Source organism: Pipistrellus kuhlii, unplaced genomic scaffold (assembly GCF_014108245.1).
Source record: "Pipistrellus kuhlii isolate mPipKuh1 unplaced genomic scaffold, mPipKuh1.p scaffold_m20_p_20, whole genome shotgun sequence".
Taxonomy (NCBI): Eukaryota; Metazoa; Chordata; class Mammalia; order Chiroptera; family Vespertilionidae; genus Pipistrellus; species Pipistrellus kuhlii.
In genome coordinates, this window is record NW_023425516.1 from 2,916,589 (window position 1) to 2,934,621 (window position 18,033).

General features: G+C 50.8%; 1 protein-coding gene across 3 annotated transcripts in view; it reads right to left on the bottom strand.

The window, feature by feature from the left end:
• Positions 1-324: 324 nt before the first annotated feature.
• Positions 325-18,033, bottom strand: part of RNFT2 (ring finger protein, transmembrane 2) — a 47,106-nt gene continuing 29,397 nt past the window's right edge. For 2 of the 3 annotated variants that reach the window (XM_036448890.2, XM_036448891.2), the window contains exons 8-11: positions 7,813-7,962; positions 6,024-6,089; positions 5,788-5,889; positions 325-772 (exon numbers count right to left, since the gene is read on the bottom strand). In XM_036448890.2, the coding sequence (XP_036304783.1) occupies positions 638-772; positions 5,788-5,889; positions 6,024-6,089; positions 7,813-7,962 (453 nt within the window). In that variant the 3' untranslated portion in view covers positions 325-637. Of the gene's footprint in view, positions 773-1,637; positions 4,263-5,787; positions 5,890-6,023; positions 6,090-7,812; positions 7,963-18,033 lie in introns of those variants that run through there. The other variant, XM_045585404.1, reaches the window with a different exon arrangement.

The following is an 18,033-nucleotide window of genomic DNA, read 5'->3' on the forward strand; positions in this document are numbered from 1 at the left end:
GGGCCACCTGGGCCCATCAAAATCTCCTCTTGTGGTTTTAAGGAACCTTGTCTGCTGGGCCCCACGCCGCAGGGTCTGAGCAGCGGGTCACGTGGTGGGTAAGTGCAGGCGCTGACGCCGGGCGGTGACCACACCGAGCTCTGTGCCACGTCTCCTCCGCGGTACCATGGAAGCCGTCCCGGCGGGAGGCGTGACGCCATGCCTGGCTCACTCGAGGCGGGGCTGGGCATCTGAGTTTGGGAAAGACTTCACCGTGCCCCTCACCTAGACCTGGGCCACTGTGGGCAGGCAGTGACCTCTAGGCCCCTCCTCAGCGTGCAGCTTCAGGCGCTTGGTTCTCTTGAGTAAAATAACACACAGGCGGGACCTTGTCTAGTCCCGGTTCCTTGAGGAGGAGGGGGTGGGAGACCCACCTGGGCAGAGAGAGTCTGAGTTCGGGGGGCTTCCCCATGTGCAGGGACGGATGCATGCACTGAGCCAGGGAACACAGGAGGCCGGTGAGGGTGGGGAGAACGGAAAGCTTTAGGGGAAGAGGGGGAGGAAGGCAGGGGGCAGGACACTGAGAGCGTGCGGCCTGTTTTCCAGGAAGGCCGCACGGACCTGCCGTCCGCTCCCTGGGCGCGCCCGAGCTCCGGGGCTAGTACACCTGGAAGTGCGCCGACGTGGCCCCGTCCTTCCAGCAGCGCACGGTGTCCACGGCCACGGAGCGGCAGAGCGGGCAGGTGCGCTCGCGGTCCAGCCAGAGGCAGAGGCACTCCTCACAGAACACGTGCTGCGGGAACAGCAATCGGGGCCACCGGGGCGCTTACCCGGGCGCCCCCCGACTCCGTGCCCACCTCGGTCCGAGGCGCGGGGGACCCAGCAGCCAGCGAAACAGACAGCTCTGCCCTCCCGGAGCTCGCACTCCGGCTGAGGAGACAGCTGGCAAAATGAATGTTTAAAACGTAGAGAATGTCAGTTTCCAGTGCTAGGATGGAGATGCAGGGAAGGGGGCCTAGGGTGTGCTTGTCTAGTCCCGGTTCCTTGAGGAGGAGGGGATGGGAGACTTACCTGGTCGGTCTGAGATACTGACATTTGGGTAAACCTTGCAGGAGGGTGAGGCGTTAGCCCCGGTGGCATCTGGGAAAAGAGCGCACCAGGCAGAGGAAACAGCTCGTGCAAAGGCCCTGAGGCAGGAGTGCCCGTTGTGCCGGAGGGCCAGCGAGGGCGGTGTGGCTGAGCTTGGCGGCGGGAGGCGGGAGGGGGAGACGAAATCAGAGAGCTGATGGGGTGGTGCAGATTATACAGGGCCTTGTGAGCCAATTCGAGGACTTGGGTGTTTACTCTGAGAGAATCAGGGAGCCATGGCAGGGCCCTGAGCAGAGGAGTGACTTGATATGATTGGAATTTTTAAAAGATCCTTTTGGAAGGCAGTCAGAGAAAGATAAATATCACCACATGATGTCACTCATATGTGAGATATAATGATCTACATAATTTGATGAACAAAAATAGGCCCAGAGACAAATGGCAGAGAGGTGGGCGGGTTAGAGAGCAACCAAAGGACTTGTATGTGTGCATATCAGCATAACCAGGGGACACAGACACTGGGGCGGTGGGGGCTTACCTGGGTAGGAATAGTTGTGGGAGAGGGGGTGTCAATTGGGGAAAAAGGGGACATATGTAAAACTTAAGATAATAAAAAATACAGCTGGGTGGAGAATAGACCACAGAGGTGAAGGGAAACACAGGGATACTGGAAACTTAACAAGTTCCGCTACTTTCTGGCTTTAACTTGGACCAGTGATTTAACCTCCTGTGCCTCAGTTTCCGCATCTGTAAGATGGGGATAACAGTGCTCCCCCCTTAGGAAGATTGAAAGCACTTAGATGTGAGAATCAAAGGCAGTATATGATTCTTGATTGGATCCTGAATGGGGGAAGGAAAGGGGAACTCTAACTATGAAGAATGTTTTGAAGACAAATGGGAAAGTTTGAATATTGGGATTTTATATCAATTTAAAATTTCTGGGATGTGCTAGTGGAATTGTGGTTATGGGACAGAATGTCCTTGTTCTTGGGAGATGTATGCTGAAATATTTAGGGATGAAGAATCAAGATGTCAGCAACTTATTCTCAACAGGTTTAGGGGGATAAATTTATATCAAGAAAAGCAAACACAGTAAAATGTTAATGGTTAGTAAATCTAGGTGAAGGATAAAAGGGTGTTCATTGCCCTATCCTTCAACTTTTCTGTAGGCTTAAAATGTTTAAAATAAAGAGTGTAGGGGCAATAATATAAAAGTCTTAACAAAATGTTCTGTAAAAAGAGAAGAAAAAATAAGGCACTTAGAACAGTGCCTGGCCAATAATAAGTATTTTATAATTGCTGGCGAATATTCAGTAATTGTTATGATTACATTCAATTTTTTATTCTCTGTCTCGCGATGCCAGGCTGGAAGGGGAGATAAGATCATCCTTTAGCCTAGTGGGCTCTTCATCCAGCTGTCCCTGGATCCATCCATCCATCTAGCCAACTATCCATCCTGCCACCCATCTAGTTCCCCATCCACCTACCTATTCCCCCATCCATCCACTCACCTTTTCCCCCATCTGTCTATCCATTTCCCCAACCACCCAGCTACCTACACACTTTTAACTCTATCTACCCATCTTTGCACACTCACCCACCCCCGCACCTGGTCACCATCCATGTCCATCCCAACCATCCATCACATTTCATCTACCCCATCCATCCATCCATCCATCCATCCATCCAATATTTACTAAGTCAGTACTGTGACTGCATTTACACAAGATAGGCATGGTTACCACTCTCAAGTTGCTTAAAATTTGACAAAGAGGAGACAGATCTTGCACAACCAGCGGCCTAATCAGCTACTAGCTGATAACTGGGATAGTAAGTGCTACAAAGGAAAAACATAGGAATCTATGAAACCATAAACCCAGAGCATGAACTAGTCTAGGGAAGGGAAGTCAGGGAAGCATTTATTAAGAAAGAAACATTTCACTCAGACATTCAATGCATTTGAGAATTAACAAGGCCCTTTCACCAGCAAAGCAAGCCTGAACCATGTGCTCAACCTGACCAGCCATGCTGGTGGGCTCCAACCACCACTAGCTGTGGTGTGGCTCCCGGGCAATGGCTTTTTTGTCTCTCTTCTGGGAATTCTCACCCAGCTTCGGGGAGACAGCGGGGTACCAGGAGAAGAAAGGGAAAGAGACAAACAGCCTAGGGCCTGGAGAGATTGCCAGAGCGGAAGAAGGAAGCCTTTCACCTTGACATCAGGCCCAAACTCTCACTGTGGCTGCTGCAAAGGCAATGCAGATGGCTCAGCAGCGCATGAAAAGATGCTCATAATTAGGGAAATGCAAATTGAACCTGCTCCGAGACAGTGTTAGTCACCTGTCAGATTGGCAAAGTGGGGAGGGGTTTGGGATGGGAATGGGGGGATGAGGACAATTATGTGATACCATAATCAATAAAGAAGTTAAAAAAAAAAAGGCTTGATAACATAGCGGGGTGGAGTGAGAGGTCGAGTCACACTCGGCCCTCGGATACACTCGATGGAGGGCAGTGCAGCAATAACCTCCGCCCGAGTGAGGCCGCCACCAGGAACCTATCCCACCGAGAGCTCGCACATGTGGGAAAGGGAAGGCGTGCCAATAAGAGCTGATATATATTTCCCCCCATGGATTATTAGAGAGTGGAGGGAAGAGGGAGAGGCACAGAGAGAGAAGCATGGATGTGAGAGAGACACATAAATTGGTTGCCTCCTGCACAATCCAACCGGGGCCAGGGATTGAGTCTGCAACCAAGGTATGTGCCCTTGACCGACATGAACCTGGGACTCCCCAGTGTGGGCCGATGCTCTAACCACTGAGCAACCTGGCGAGGGCAGAGCTATTATTTATTGAACCCTGAGCACGTCCCCGGTGTGATCCTACATGCTTCCCTTGAATTAATTCATTTAGTCAACACCATGGGCCCAGGAAGGTGCCACGAGTCTCCCCATTTCTGACCTCCCACGGCAGCCACATTTGTAACAACGAAAGATTATCCGCGACTCAGGGCCCACCCAGAGGAGAAGGGTTAAACACATCGGGGACTATCCGAAAAGCAGGGTGATAGGCAAATAAGGGGCAATTTCTTAAGGCAGAGTATCAAGTCCAAAAGGGGAGATGCAGGATGCAGCCTGGGTAGAATATGCTGCGACTTATGTCGTCTTGAAAAAGACGTGTCCAGTGTGTCTATAGGCGTCTCTGGAAAGACAGGAGGGAAACCGGTAACAATAATTGCCTGTGGGGTGTTGAGGGAACTGGGGAGCTGGGGACAAGGGCAGGAGCCCGTAACCACTTTCCCTTTTCCTTCTTTAAAACGTTGTTTAGTGCGGTTTTTGATTTTGGGAGAATGTTACACTAACAGACAAGTGGCCACGAGCACAGAAGGTCCTCACCCAGTCCCCGTTTCCCGTAACGTGACCTTGCATCTCCACCGTGCACTGGTCGAAGCTAAGAAGCTACAGAGGCATGGCCGTTGCCTACACGCCAGGCCTGATCAGGAGTTCGTCAGACCGCCTTTCCCACCCGTGCCCTTTCTCCGTGCCAGGACCCCGCCCGGGGCCCACATGGCGTTCCGTTGTCATGACTCCTCACTCATGAATTCCATAGTCAAGAATGTTGGATCATGCAAATATATTCTCAATTTTTAAAATAATGACAATGAAAAAAAAAATTTAAAAAAACAAGCCCGCTACAATGCCCAAAAATCAAAAGCAAAAGCAAAAATTTCTGCTGATGCCAAAAGAGGACCCCCCCCCCCCACCACCACCCACCTCCTGTCTTCTCACCCCGGAAGGTGGTGGTGGGAGGAGCCATATGCTCCCGATTCCTTCTCGTCTGCAGGCGGTGCCTCCTCCCCAAGGCCTTTCCAACCTCGAGCTCATCGCTATCTGCCCCGGTCCCCGGTCCCCGGGGACGCTGCATGAATCTCTCTTACACAGCACTTACCACGGCCTGCCTTGTTTCATAGTTATTTATGTATGTGTCTGCCTCCCCAGGGGGACCGCGAGCTTCCAGAGCAGGGGACAGGGGCTGTGAGCCCTCTGCCTCCCCTCCCTGCTGTCTGGTAGGATGCTTGACTCATACACATTTGCTGAATTGACATCTCGGCCCCTGATGTCGGGGTGGGGGAGAATGGAGGAGGAGGAGGAGGAGGAGGAGAGGGGATACATGAAGGAAATGAAAGGGACTAACCAGTACCTACTGCTATAGGGTGGTGGCCCACAACTAATCATAATAAAAAACAAATGGTAAATATAATTATATACATATGAACAACTTTTATGACTAAGTAATTCAAATTTAGTTCTTTCCAGAGATGATCTCATTTAATCGTAATATTAGCCCTACAAGGTAGGCATTGGTGTGATACCCGTTTTGTAAATGAGAAAAACCAAGGCTCAGGGAGGTGGAATGACCCACCCACAGTGCTGCTGGGTTTCACAATCACGATACTCTGACACTATGCCTGAGTGAATTTTTCATTTTCGACAGTGAAACTGAGGTTCAGAGAGGCGAGGTAACCTGGTCCAGGTCCCCCAGCTAAGGAGAGACAGAGCTGAGATCAGAACCCAGATCTGACTCTGGTCTGGACTGCACTGTTCCCAAAGACCCATCCCAGAGCCTCGAGGTTTGGTAAAGCGAAAGGCACTTGAGACTGATGCCCGGGGCAGGGCCTGCCGGTCCCCCAGCCTCAGACTCCGATGCCCCTGCCCGGCCTGCTCACCTGGCACATAAGGATGAGAGGCTCCCGGAACTCGGCCTGGCAGATGGCGCAGATGTCACCAGCCTCTGTGCACTGCTGCCCAGTGGCCCGGACTCCGTAATTCTGTGTGTGGGAGGAAGGGAGGGAGAGAGAGAGAGAAACACAGCTGTGGACCCTGAGAAGCACACTGAGACCTGCTTCTGGCTCTTGCTCCTAGTTCCTGTGACCTTGGCCAGGACGACATGAAGCCGACTCACCTGAGAGGTACAAAGAAGCTTCAGGGCTTTCCTGACCCCACCCACGCGGCCACAGATGTCGAAGGACTGGAAGGAGAGCAGGGTGATGGTTGAAAAGCATCCAAGGATTGTACAGGATCTCGCTTACCACTCCCGAGCCACCCACTGCCCCCACCCCTCGTCTTTGCCTCTGAGCATTTTCATGGCACTTTCTCCCATTTGAAACCCCCCCTTCCCACCAGTTCTGCTTGGCTTCGAACTTCCTGCCTTCCATCAACAGCCTCCCCTGTACCTGGGGAGTAAACACATGGCATTGCACACTGCCTCTTCCTCTCCCAAGCCCAGGGCAGGCATTGCTAATCGATCGCAACACTCTTCCTCTGAGCCCAGCCAGAGCCCATAATCCTTCTCCATCTAGCACTCCAATCAGCCACTTCCAGTTGATCAGGTCAGTAGACTACTAGATAAGCCCCACGGTCTGACACTGCCTGCACTGCCTGACTAGTCCTGCTGGGAAGAAGGACCTAGAAGAACACAAGCATTTCCCCAGGAGCCTCTAAGATCAAGAAGGGGGAAAGTGATTTGTACTAACAATGAGAAGGAAGGACTGTGTACTGACTGCAGAGCTGATGGTGTGCAATGCAGCAGGAACAGAAAGCGCGTGCAGAGGCGGTGAGGGCTGTGGGGAAGAGTGGCATGGTTTGGAAGCAGGCTGCCTGGGTTGGACGCTCACGCTGTTATCTCTAGCTGAGTGACCCTGGCAAGGGACTTCTCTCTGAGCCTCTGCTTCCTCGCCCATCAAATGAGAGCAAGGATGGTGCACACTCTGTAGAGTTGTGAAGATTCTGTGTAAGGCTAGCATGTGGGGAGCTTTATGGACAAGAAATTAGGGTGGCCCTGGCCCGTTTGGCTCAGTGGTTGGAGTGCTGGTCCTCGGACTAAAGCGCCGCAGGTTCGATTCCCGGGCAGGGGCACATGCCTTGGTTTCAGGCTCAATCCTCAGCCCCAGTTGGAGCGTGAACAGGAGGCAACCAATCGATGTACGTCTCTCAGATTGATGTTTCTCTCTCTCTCTCTCTCTTTCTCTCCCTCCCTCCTACCTCCCTTCTGCTCCATCTGAAATCAATGGAAAAGATATCTTTGGGTGAGAATTACAAAAGACAAGAAAATAAACTAGGGTGGATGTAACCATGAAAAGAATGAAGTCCTGACAGGCCGCAGCCAGGAGGAACCGTGGAAACATGCTGCTCAGTGAGAGAAGCCAGACATACAAGATCGCACGCACATTGTGCCGAAACCGGTTTGGCTCAGTGGATAGAGCGTCGGCCTGCGGACTGAAAGGCCCTAGGTCCGATTCCGGTCAAGGGCACGTACATCGGTTGCAGGCACATCCCCAGTGGGGGGTGTGAAGGAGGCAGCTGATTGATGTTTCTCTTTCATCGATGTGTCTAGCTCTCTATCCCTCTCCCTTCCTCTGTAAAAACTCAATAAAATATATTTTTTAAAAATCGCACATTGTGTCCGGAATAGGCAAATCCACACAGGTGGAGAGGCTGGTGATTTCCAGGGGCTGGGGCTGGGGCTGGGGAGGGCAGAGGAATGGGGAGCGACTGCTTTGTGGGTACAGGGCTCCTTTTTGGGGATGAAAATGTCCTGGAGCCAGACAGAGGTGGTGGTTGCACACAACACTACGAATCTGCTCCATGTCACTGAGTTCTGTTGCTGTGTGGATTTTGCCTCAATTTGAAAGAAGTGAGGGTAAGGGCCCCCCACCCTGGCCCTTAGGGGCAGTGAGTGAACGGGGCCTCACCTTGCAGAGGCTGTAGAGGACCATCAGGACCCCGCCCAGAAAGTGGCTGTTGGCAGCGTCGTCACCCATGATGTACTTGTACCACAGCTGGATGGGGACCAGCGATCGGAACAGCTGGCTCAACTCCTCGATGACCAGATAGAACTTTCCCTGCAACCACACGAAGAGCATCAATTATTATTAGTAGTAAAGACCCCAAGGACCCCTCGGGGGCCCCTGGCCCGGGCAGTAATGACATTCCAGGTCACGGGCAGGCCATTAATCAGCTTTGGAAAGCACTCAGGCCCGCTCCTAATGGGCCTGAGATACGGCCGGGGAGACGCGGCCCCTGCCCGCTGCCCTCACCCGCTGCCCACCAGCCCCGAGGATCAGGGCTCCGCGGATCACGTTTCAGACAGGGAGAAACCAGACACCGCTGCAGAGGGCTGGCGTGCGGGTCCCTCCCCAGGGTCTGCTGTGGCTTGGAGGGCTCAAAACCACCTGCGGGGGCACAGGCCCTGGGGCCCCGCACACAGATCACCCTCACCTCTCGAGGGCTGGCCCGGGCATCAGGGACAGCCCTCAGAGCCACGGGCAGGATGGACCACAGGAGGCAGGTTAGGGTGGACGGGGGTAAGATATATGCTCTCCTTCCCGGCTCATCAGCTGCTGCCACCAGAGGTAAGAACATAGACTGGGGAAAGAACATAGACTCGGGGACTCAGACAGGGCCAGTTTTTTTTTTTTTTTTTTTTAAATAACATATTTTATTGAGTTTTTACAGAGAAGAAGAGAGAGGGGTAGAGAGTTAGACACATCGATGAGAGAGAAACATGGATCAGCTGCCTCTTGCACACCTCCTACTGGGGATGTGCCCGCAACCAAGGTACATGGCCTTGACCGGAATCAAACCTGCGACCTTTCAGTCTGCAGGCCGACACTCTATCCACTGAGCCAGGCCGGTTTCAGCAGGGCCAGGTTTGAATCTTGCCCTGCTGAATGTTTGTGAGCCTCTGTTTTCACATATGCAGAATGGGAGTCCCACTCCCACCTTCTAAGGCTGCTCTGAGGATTAAAGGGGACACGCACGGAGCGCATGCAGCACTGTGCCGGGCGCAGAGCCGTGCTCAACAATTCTGTTTCCCTCCTGCCCTTTGCTCTTGGACAAGGCCCCCGAGCGTGGGGCGGCCTGTGCTCCAAAATGGAACTGAAAATAACCCCGCCCTGTCCTGTCTAATAAAGTTAAACATCTACGAATGACCCAGCAATTCCGCTCCTAGGTGTGCCCCCGAGGGAAATGAACACATATGTCCACTGGTATGCTAATGATCATAGTAGCTTTATTCATCATATCCCCAACCTGGAGACAGCCCAAATGTCCATCAGTGGGAGAGCAGATAAACAGATTGGGGTGCATTTATACAATAGGGTACTACTCAGCAAGAAACACGAACAAATGGCTGATACATGCAACATCGATGAGTGTCACAGACATTAGTTTGAATCAAAGGAAACAGTTATAAAAGAGGGCGTACTGTATAATTGCGATTTATCGACCATCCTAGAGTAGGTAACACTAACCTGCAGTAATAGAAATCAGGTCAGAAGTTGCCTGGGGTGTGTATAGGGGGAGGATTGACTGACTGCAAGGGGCATCAGGGAACTTGGGGGAGTGACAGAAATCTTTTATCTTGTGACTGGGTTGGTGGTTTCACGGATGTATATATTTGTCAGAACTCACTGAAATATAGCTTCAAATCTGTGCACTTCCCTGTATTTAAATTATACCTCAATAAAATGGATTGAAACAAATGGAGGAACAAACACAGACACAAACAAATAGCCCTGCCCCAGGCATGCCTCGCCTTTACAAAAATGTCAATAGTCTTTGCTCTAACAATTCTACTTCTAGGAATTTATCCTAAGAACAATTACAGATGTGTGCTAAGATGTGCCAATAGGAACGGCCAGTGTAGCATTCTTTGTAACAGTACAAACCAAAACCAGTTACACTCCAAATGAGGGACTGATTAACAGTAGAGAACTAGGATGCAAAGCCAACAGCCACTCAAGGATTATCCTAAAAAACAGGCCCTTCACAGTGAAGAAATCCAGCCCATAGCACATTCACCAAGTGAGCAAGGTTAACACCCCTAGTCATAAATCAAACGGACAACCGAAACCCCCTGATAGGATGCACTGGGAAGGAATCAGCATCACTTCTGATAAACACACACACACACACACACACACACACACAACAAATTCATAACCTCAACAGAATCATGAGGAAACAAGAGACAAATCCAAATCAAGGGACATTCTATAGGGTAACTGTCCAGCCTCTTCAAAAAAGGGTCAAGGTCACAAAAGACGAAGAAAAGACCAAGGAGCTGTCAGGTAGAAGAGGATTAAGGAGACATGACAGAATAAACGCAACGTGGGAGCTTGGATTCGATCCCGGCGTTAGGAAAACTAGTGAGACCGTTGGTGAAATCTGAGTCAGGTCTGCAGTTTAGTGAATATAATAGTAACAGTATCCATGTAAATTTCCTGGTGTTGCTAACGGTAACACGGATCTATTGCACGTTAATGTTAGGGGAAGCTGGGTGAAGGATATAACAACTCTACTATTTTTTACAACTTTCGAGTCTAAAAGTATTTCAAAATAAAAAAGAAATCATCCTGGCCACAAATATTTATTGGCTCAGGGGAATGCTCATATAGTTCTAAGTAGAAAAAATAAGGTATGCAGAACACTCATTTTCCTTGTGTTTTTGTCTTCTTTTTTTTTTTTTTTGTACTGAGCATGTGATATGAGAGGGGGGAGAAAAAGTTATAAAAACATGTTGTGTATCCAACTACTGGATGGTGTGCAGGATGTGAACAGAGACTTTTTAGCCATCCTGTTACAGTCTGTCTTGATGGGCTGGGCACTGGTCACACTCAGAAGGGGACCCCTTGAAATGGGTCCACTTCTGCTAAGGCATCCAGTGGTCCACTCACCCCACAGTCGGACCTCTGTGACGGTTCAGATCTCTCCCCATGGTGAGGTCATTTCCTTGTGGGCCTTCTTTCCCCCTCTGGACTCCCACCAGCCCGGAAACATCCCCTGGAGGGGAATGCTGGTTTCCTTCTGGAGCCTGTGGGAGGGTGGTGGTGACCACGGAGCAGAGATATGGAGGGGGGGGCATCATATTTGACACGCCAAAGGTGCGATCAATGTTGGAGCAAAGTGACGTCTAGGGCTGCCCACACCCTGACAGCAACTCCAGGCTCTGCAGAATACCCAAGCTGTGGGCTCTGCTTTCCTGCACCACCAACCTCAGCTGCCCCATGCCTCCCTCTGCTCTCAGCTACTGCATGTTCCTTCTCATTCTGGACCAATAGCCCAGTCTCTCCCAACTTTCAACCTTAACTTGCTTTCATCACTCCTTGAACCTCCAAAGAACTCTCCTTTCTTCCTACTTCTCTGCCTTCCATCCATTCATGCGTCCATCTATCTGTCCCTCCCTCCCTCTCTCCTTCATTCCCTCTGCTCCTTCCATTACTGATGATGGAGACTCCAATACATCCCCAGAATTTCAGAGCAGGCTCAGGTACCAGCATCCTGGCCCTTCTGTCAGTGACTTCTCTATACAGACTCAGCTCTTCCTCTGCAGATGGCACACTGGTCCCCTGATCTTTGCCGAGCTAACACCTGTTCCTCTTTTTGGTCTCAGCTATGAGAAACCTTTCCCAACTCTTTAATTAAATTAGGTTCTCTTATTACACCCTTAAATCACTCCTTTAGAGTGCTTTTCACAATATTTAAAAATTTATTTTCCTACCTGTCTTTCTCACTGGACCATGAGCCCCATAAGGGTAAAGATAACCTGGCTCCTAGTTGTATCCTTGGTATCTAACACATAGTAGGTGCTCATTTAGTAACTGAAGACTTCTGAAGCTGAAGATCCTTCCCTCCTTAATGTTGTGGGGTCGAACCCTGGGTTCAAAATAAGACCACCAGAGGCTGATGATTTATTTAAAAAAAAAAAAGCAGGCAAAGATTTATTGAAATATCTGGCCAGGACAGCCGTAAGAGCACCATACGCAGGCGGACTTCACAACAACTGCACTGCTTCAGGGGCAGGTAGTTCTTTTTAAAGGTTCTGAGAAGGAAAACCCCTATTTTGCAACAAACTGTTGTTTGAAATTTTCTGCTGTTCTTCCTAGATAAAATGTTGCTTTAGCCCGTTTGAATAATGATGAAGATAAACTTAGCTGTCTGACCTTGTAGGCCAGAGACCAAATATGCCCATAATCTCAATACCATGCCAGGTGCACTTTTTTAATTGGATAGAACTGTATTGTTTTCAAGGCCAGCATTGAGATAACCACTAAGTGCACATAGGGCTGGCTCTTTAATTAAAAAAAAAAAAAAAGGAAGTTCTGCCTGTAACCTTGCTTAGAATTTAAATTCATCCTCCCCAAGCCCATCGCCCGATGAACAAAGCAAGTCTCTCCAAACTCTCCCCCTGCACTGTTCGACCGCTGGGGAGCTCTGCAACAGTTCAAACCACAGGAATTTTCCTTTGTTCTAAATTCTAAATCCTAAAGACTATATTCTAAAAACTGGGGGCAGCCCACAGGGTCGTCCCCAGTCACATCCTGCTGGACATCCTGCTGGCTCTATCTTACAGAAGCAGAACTCAGTGGTCAATCTCCAAAGGTTATGGTCCCAGGCACCGGAAAACTGCCTTAAAAGCAGGTTTAAAATTCAAACAGCAGTTTTTACCAAAGTATGGTTGCCACTATATTTCACTTACTGGCATCAGCCTTCTAGAGTTTGCTGATGAAGAGGGAGAGTTGGAACATCCAAGAGGGAATGTCTCCTTATACACCAGCACCAATGTCACAGCAAATAAAGGGAGTGACTGCGTGTGCAGCATCATGCTAAAGGTAGCGATTAGCTGCGGGGGGGCGGGCCCCTCGGAGAAGGAGATAAACCACGGGGGGGGGGGGGGAGGGAGGGATCTGGGCATACCCCAGGGAAACCGTCTCTCTCTAATTAAGCAGTTTGATAATTCTAGGTTTCTTAAGAATGTTATCTCTGATGACCACCAGATGGAATGTGTGGCTCTCCGGGGTGTCAGAGAACAAGGAAAGCCATCAGATCAGGGGCTGTCCGGCCTCCCAGCCACCCGTGAAGGGGGAACGGGGATGGGGTACCCAGAGTTCTCTCTATATGCGGGGCTCTGGTGAAGGGGGCGGGAGCAGTCAAGGCAGAAGGCAGATCCTGCTCTGACTTCTTTACTGCTAGCTTGGGGGGGGGGGGGGGGGGGGGGACAAACAGTGAAATGGGAAACAGGGAAATAACAGAGGGCTGACTCGAAGCGGGTGGTAAAAGAACCAGAGAGCGATGCTGAGAAATAGACAAGATGAGCAGAGAGGGAGAATTTTCGAGGATGCACCTACATGGGAAAGATGATTGGCAGTATGGGGTGAGGAGCCAGGGAGGGGAGACATCATCAGATCGTTGTTAGCCATGTGAATGGATAAAGAATGGAAAGACGGGTATGGAATCTTATTTCCGCATCAAGATTAACAACAAATATTTATATAGCTTTGCCTGCATCCAGATGCCATTTTAGTCTCTCTGTCTCTCCTCTGTGCCCCCATCTCTCAGCTCAGGTTGCCTCTGCTCCTTTTCCTGTCTAAGCTTCATTCGCTCCTGCCAAGGGCAGACTCCCTCCCGGTCACAATCATGATAATGATGATGCTAACTTACTATGTGCCGGGCACCACTCGGTGCTCCACACTTTGAGGAAGTGGTATCATTGCTCCCATTTTACAGATGAGGAAACCGAGGCACACAGACGACAGGCAACCTGTCCCAGGTGACATGTCTAGAAAGTGCTGGCTCCACCTCTATGTGGCAGGAAAGATGGCCACTGGCAAAAGTCTCACGCCAACACCCTTATGGCTTGGATTCCACCCTAACAAGTTTGGTTAAAGGGCGTTGTTTCTCCTTGGGCCCTTTAACCAAACTAAATGGCCAGACAAGACTCAGATGGCCCTACTAAGTCAAATCTCCACCCCTGTAATCCAATCAGGAGGCCAAACGCCGCTTTGGAGGCCTATGATTGGTGGGGCCTGGTGACATAGCCACAGGGGTGGGCGGGGCCCCGTGACTGGCAGCCTCAGCAGAATCACGGGGAGAGGGTGAGTCAGTTCCCCCAAGAAAAGGAGGCCACAAAGTTTCCTTGACCCAAAGTAGGAAAACAAAGGGAGGTGCCATTGCAAAGTCCTAGGCTGAAAGCGCAGGGACTGCCGTCCAGCCCCCCTGGGTGCGCTTTCCTCATTTGCTTTTCTCCCAGCGCCACGGGGGTCAGGCCACACTTCCAGCTCCGAAATGGCGGGCTGGGCTGGAGCAAGGGGCCGAAAACAAAGCCTTGTTTTCCCGGGAAGGCGGCCTGCTGGTCTGTTATGATTGGAGGCTGCAGGGTGGGGGGTGAGGGGGATGGGGCTGCAGCTGACAGAGCCCTTCAGAGCAAAACAGCTGGACAGCCGCTCACTGGTGCTGGCCTGGCCGCTGAGGGGCAGGCGGGCCAAGCTGGGGCTCCGCGTTGGGAAGGAAGGCTGGGGGTGGGGAGCTGGATAGCCGACGTCACAGCAGTGTGGCCAGGAGGGGTGGGAGGAAGTGTGGAGAGGTCTGGAAATAGGAGGCTAGAGGAATTCAGGCAGGGAGGGAAAGAGAGAGACACAAGAAAGGGAAGAAGGAAATGTAGGCAGAAGAGAGGAGAGAGATGACGGAGGTAAAAGCCAGAAGAAAAAGGGCACCCAGGAGTGAGAAACCTGGCAAAGAGGGGGACCGGGAGGAGAGGAAAGAGGAAAGCCACCCCTTTATGGTCACTGTCTAGGGCCAGGGACTGCGTATCAAATGCTCCCCTGGTGGGGTCGTGGTGGCCATTCCCGTGTTTCAGATGAGAAAGCTCAGCAGAAGCATGGGAGAGAGGCATGGGGTGTGGGAGACGCAGGGAGAGAGAACTAGGGTGGGCTCACAGTTTGCTGATGAAAGTTTTCCGTGTAAGACCTGCATGCTGTCCCCCCACCCACCCTGCTCCAGCAGCCCTAGGAGATGGACATGTTATGAGCTCCAGGTTACAGGCGAGAATAAGAAGCTCAAAGAGGCGAGGCAGGTGGTACAGGATTTCAGTCCAGGCTGACTTCCCACCTCGTGCTTTGAGCACCGTGGCAGATAAAGGGAGTCTAGGAAATTAAGTGAGATGTGGGGAGAAGGAAAAGCAAAATACAGGTGTGTGTGGTAGGGTGGGAGAGAAGAGAGGTGAGCGAATTCAGAATAATGGGCACCCTTGGCAGAGGTACTGGCCAGATCGTCTAGACATTAGATGATCTATATCTGCATTGCCAGATACAATAGGCATTCATCACACGGCTACTGAACACTCGAAATGTGGCTAAATCCCAGTCGAGATGCACCGAAAGCACAAAATACACGGGGAATTTCAAAGTCTTGGAAAAACAATAGCAAAAAGGTGAGATATCTCATTAAAATGCTTCATCTTGATTACATGTTGAAATGATGATACGTTGGACATACTGGGATAAATAAAACATATTCTTAAAATCAATGCCACCTGTTCCCCGTTACTTGCTTAAGGTGGCTACTCGGACATTTTAAACTGCCTATGTGGCTCGCATTACATTTCATCGGAGGACACTTTTTTTTTATCTTGGAACATATGGACATGCATTGGTAAATATTCATCGATCTCATATACCTATAATTAGAACACTGTACAATATGCAACGTATACCTCCATATTAAAAAAAAAAAAAAAAAAAAAAGGGAAGAGCCAGCCTGGAAGGATAGGGTTGACAGCACAGCAGGTGGGGGGCGGGGCAGGCGGGGGCGGGGCCAGAAGCAGGCGGCCGCCCGTTACCTGGCAACGGACAATGCCGGTGACGTCACCGATAGGCGGGGGCCATTCATCTCCCCGCAGGCGGCGCGGCCGGCCGGGCTGCCTGCCTCCCCCTCCCCCGGGCCCGGATGAGATCACCGTGGTGGGCGGCCGGCTGTCCCCGCGCTCCCAACAAATCGACTCCGCGGCGAGCGCCGGCATCTCATGATCTCATGGCCCCGCGGGACGGCGCCCGCCGGTGAGGTCACAGTCCCGTCCCCCGCCGCTGGGGCTGCGGGCTGCGGCTGCGGGCGGCCAGCTGCGGGCCAGGGCCTCCGGGAGACCCCCCGCGCTGGTACCCAGCACAGGTCCCGCGGCCGCAGATTGTAAATGGCAAAGCTGCCTCTTCCATTCTTTGGGCCCATCTTCATTCGCCCTCCTCTTTGAACATAACCCCCACCCCCCACCCCACCCCAAGCCCACGTGTCCAGCAGAGAGTGACCGCATCGGTTCCCCTGGACCTGAGGTCAGGAGCCCGCGAGGGGACCTGCCTGCAGGGTTTCACGGGCGCGGCGGGGCAGATCTATCTATTCTTAGCTGTCCTACAGCTGCCAGGGACCTGCCCGGGCTGCCCGTTAGGAAAGAACAGAGCAAGGACCTGAACCCAGATGGTGTGAATTGGCCCTTTGACTCCTTTCTTCGTCCCCCGCCTAGCTGTACCCCACACCTTTGCACCTTTCTCCCAGTCTCCTCTGTTCTGATGGGAACAGAAGGAGTGGCCCATGCTTGTTGGTGCCCATTATGTGCTGAGCAATTTACACATTAAAAGTTACTGTTCCACTGGAGTGGTATGACATGGATTAGTTCAGAGGAGGTGTAGAGAGGGGAAATAATTTGCTGGGATTTGATTGTATAGCACAGCCTTTTTATTACTACCCTCCTCTCCCCCAATCTCCCCTTCTCCAGAAACTATGAAGGCTTCCTATTGGCAGAAGACAATAAAGCGTCTCCCCTCTCCCTCCCTTAGGGTCAGCCATCAAAAGCCGTCAAAGAGGGCCAGTGAGACCCTCTTAGAGGGCTTCACAACTCACTTGTCAGCAGCAAGGTTCTCCATCACTCACTAACTGCTCATTAACACAGCTCCTCCAGCAACGCACGTCCAGGGTGGAGGGAGAGGGAGGAAGGGACATGACATTACTGAGCGGCTGTGATGAGCCAGGCACTGAGTCAGGGCCTATTACCAAGGGCAAAGGGAGAAATTTCCAGTACCATGTTATGGATGAGAAACCTGAATTTATTCTGACCAAAGTCTGGTGGCAAGAAGCACACGTGTCAACTCAAATGTTCCCACAGAGAAAGCCCTTCCCCTTCCCTTAAATGAGTCCTCCATGAATTGTGTTACTTTCTTGCCTAGTGCTCTTCACAGTTTGAAGTGGTATGTATGCTTATTTATTTAACGTGATCTACCCAACAACATGAAAGCAGGAACCCCGGCCATTTCATTCACCATACCTGTGCAGTGCTGGTCACAGCAGTAGACAATGAAATATTTTTGGAGAGAATGCAGAGAATTAGTAGCTTAGGCTGGTGGGCAGTGCTGATGCTCAAACCCAAGATATTCCATACTTCCTAGGAAGTCTAAGCCTGTTGGTACCTGTGCCTTCCAGTAACATCCCTCTCTGCTCACTCAAAGTCTACTAATTTATAAATAAATGTTTTTATAGACTTCAGAGAGAGAGAGGAAGGGAGAGGGAGAGAAACACTGAGAGAGAATCATTGACTGCCTGCCTCCTGCACACCCCCATGGGGGATTGATGTCCTGACCAGGAATCAAACCAGGGTCCTCCTGCTGTATGGGATGCCTCTCAACCAACTGAGCCACACTGGCAGAGCCTGGCAAGTTTACTGCAGTGCCGACCAGCTTAATGTGCTGGTTTCCCAAGCAGCAGTGTCTTTGCTTGATAACCAAGAGGAGAGGGCAGAAGGAGGAACTAGGAAGTTGGGTGTGGAAGGGAAGATGTTATACATGCTTATGCCTGCTCTGGTTTTTAATAACAGCTCAGCAAGGAAGGAAATGTAAAAACTACAAAAAGCAGATGCAAGGAACATGAGGGACTGGAAACCACAAAAACCCCGTGGTTTCTTAGGAGCAAAGAGAGGAAGGGAGATGGCTGGAACTAATTTTTCTACTTTTTAAGCTGCGTGTGTATTTGTTATAATTTTTTAAATGCATCACTTGTGTTTTTTACTTTTGTGTATGTGTTTTGTTTTCATCTTCACCAGAGAGTATTTTTTTAATTGATTTCTAGAGAGAGGGAAAGAGGGAAAGACATTGATT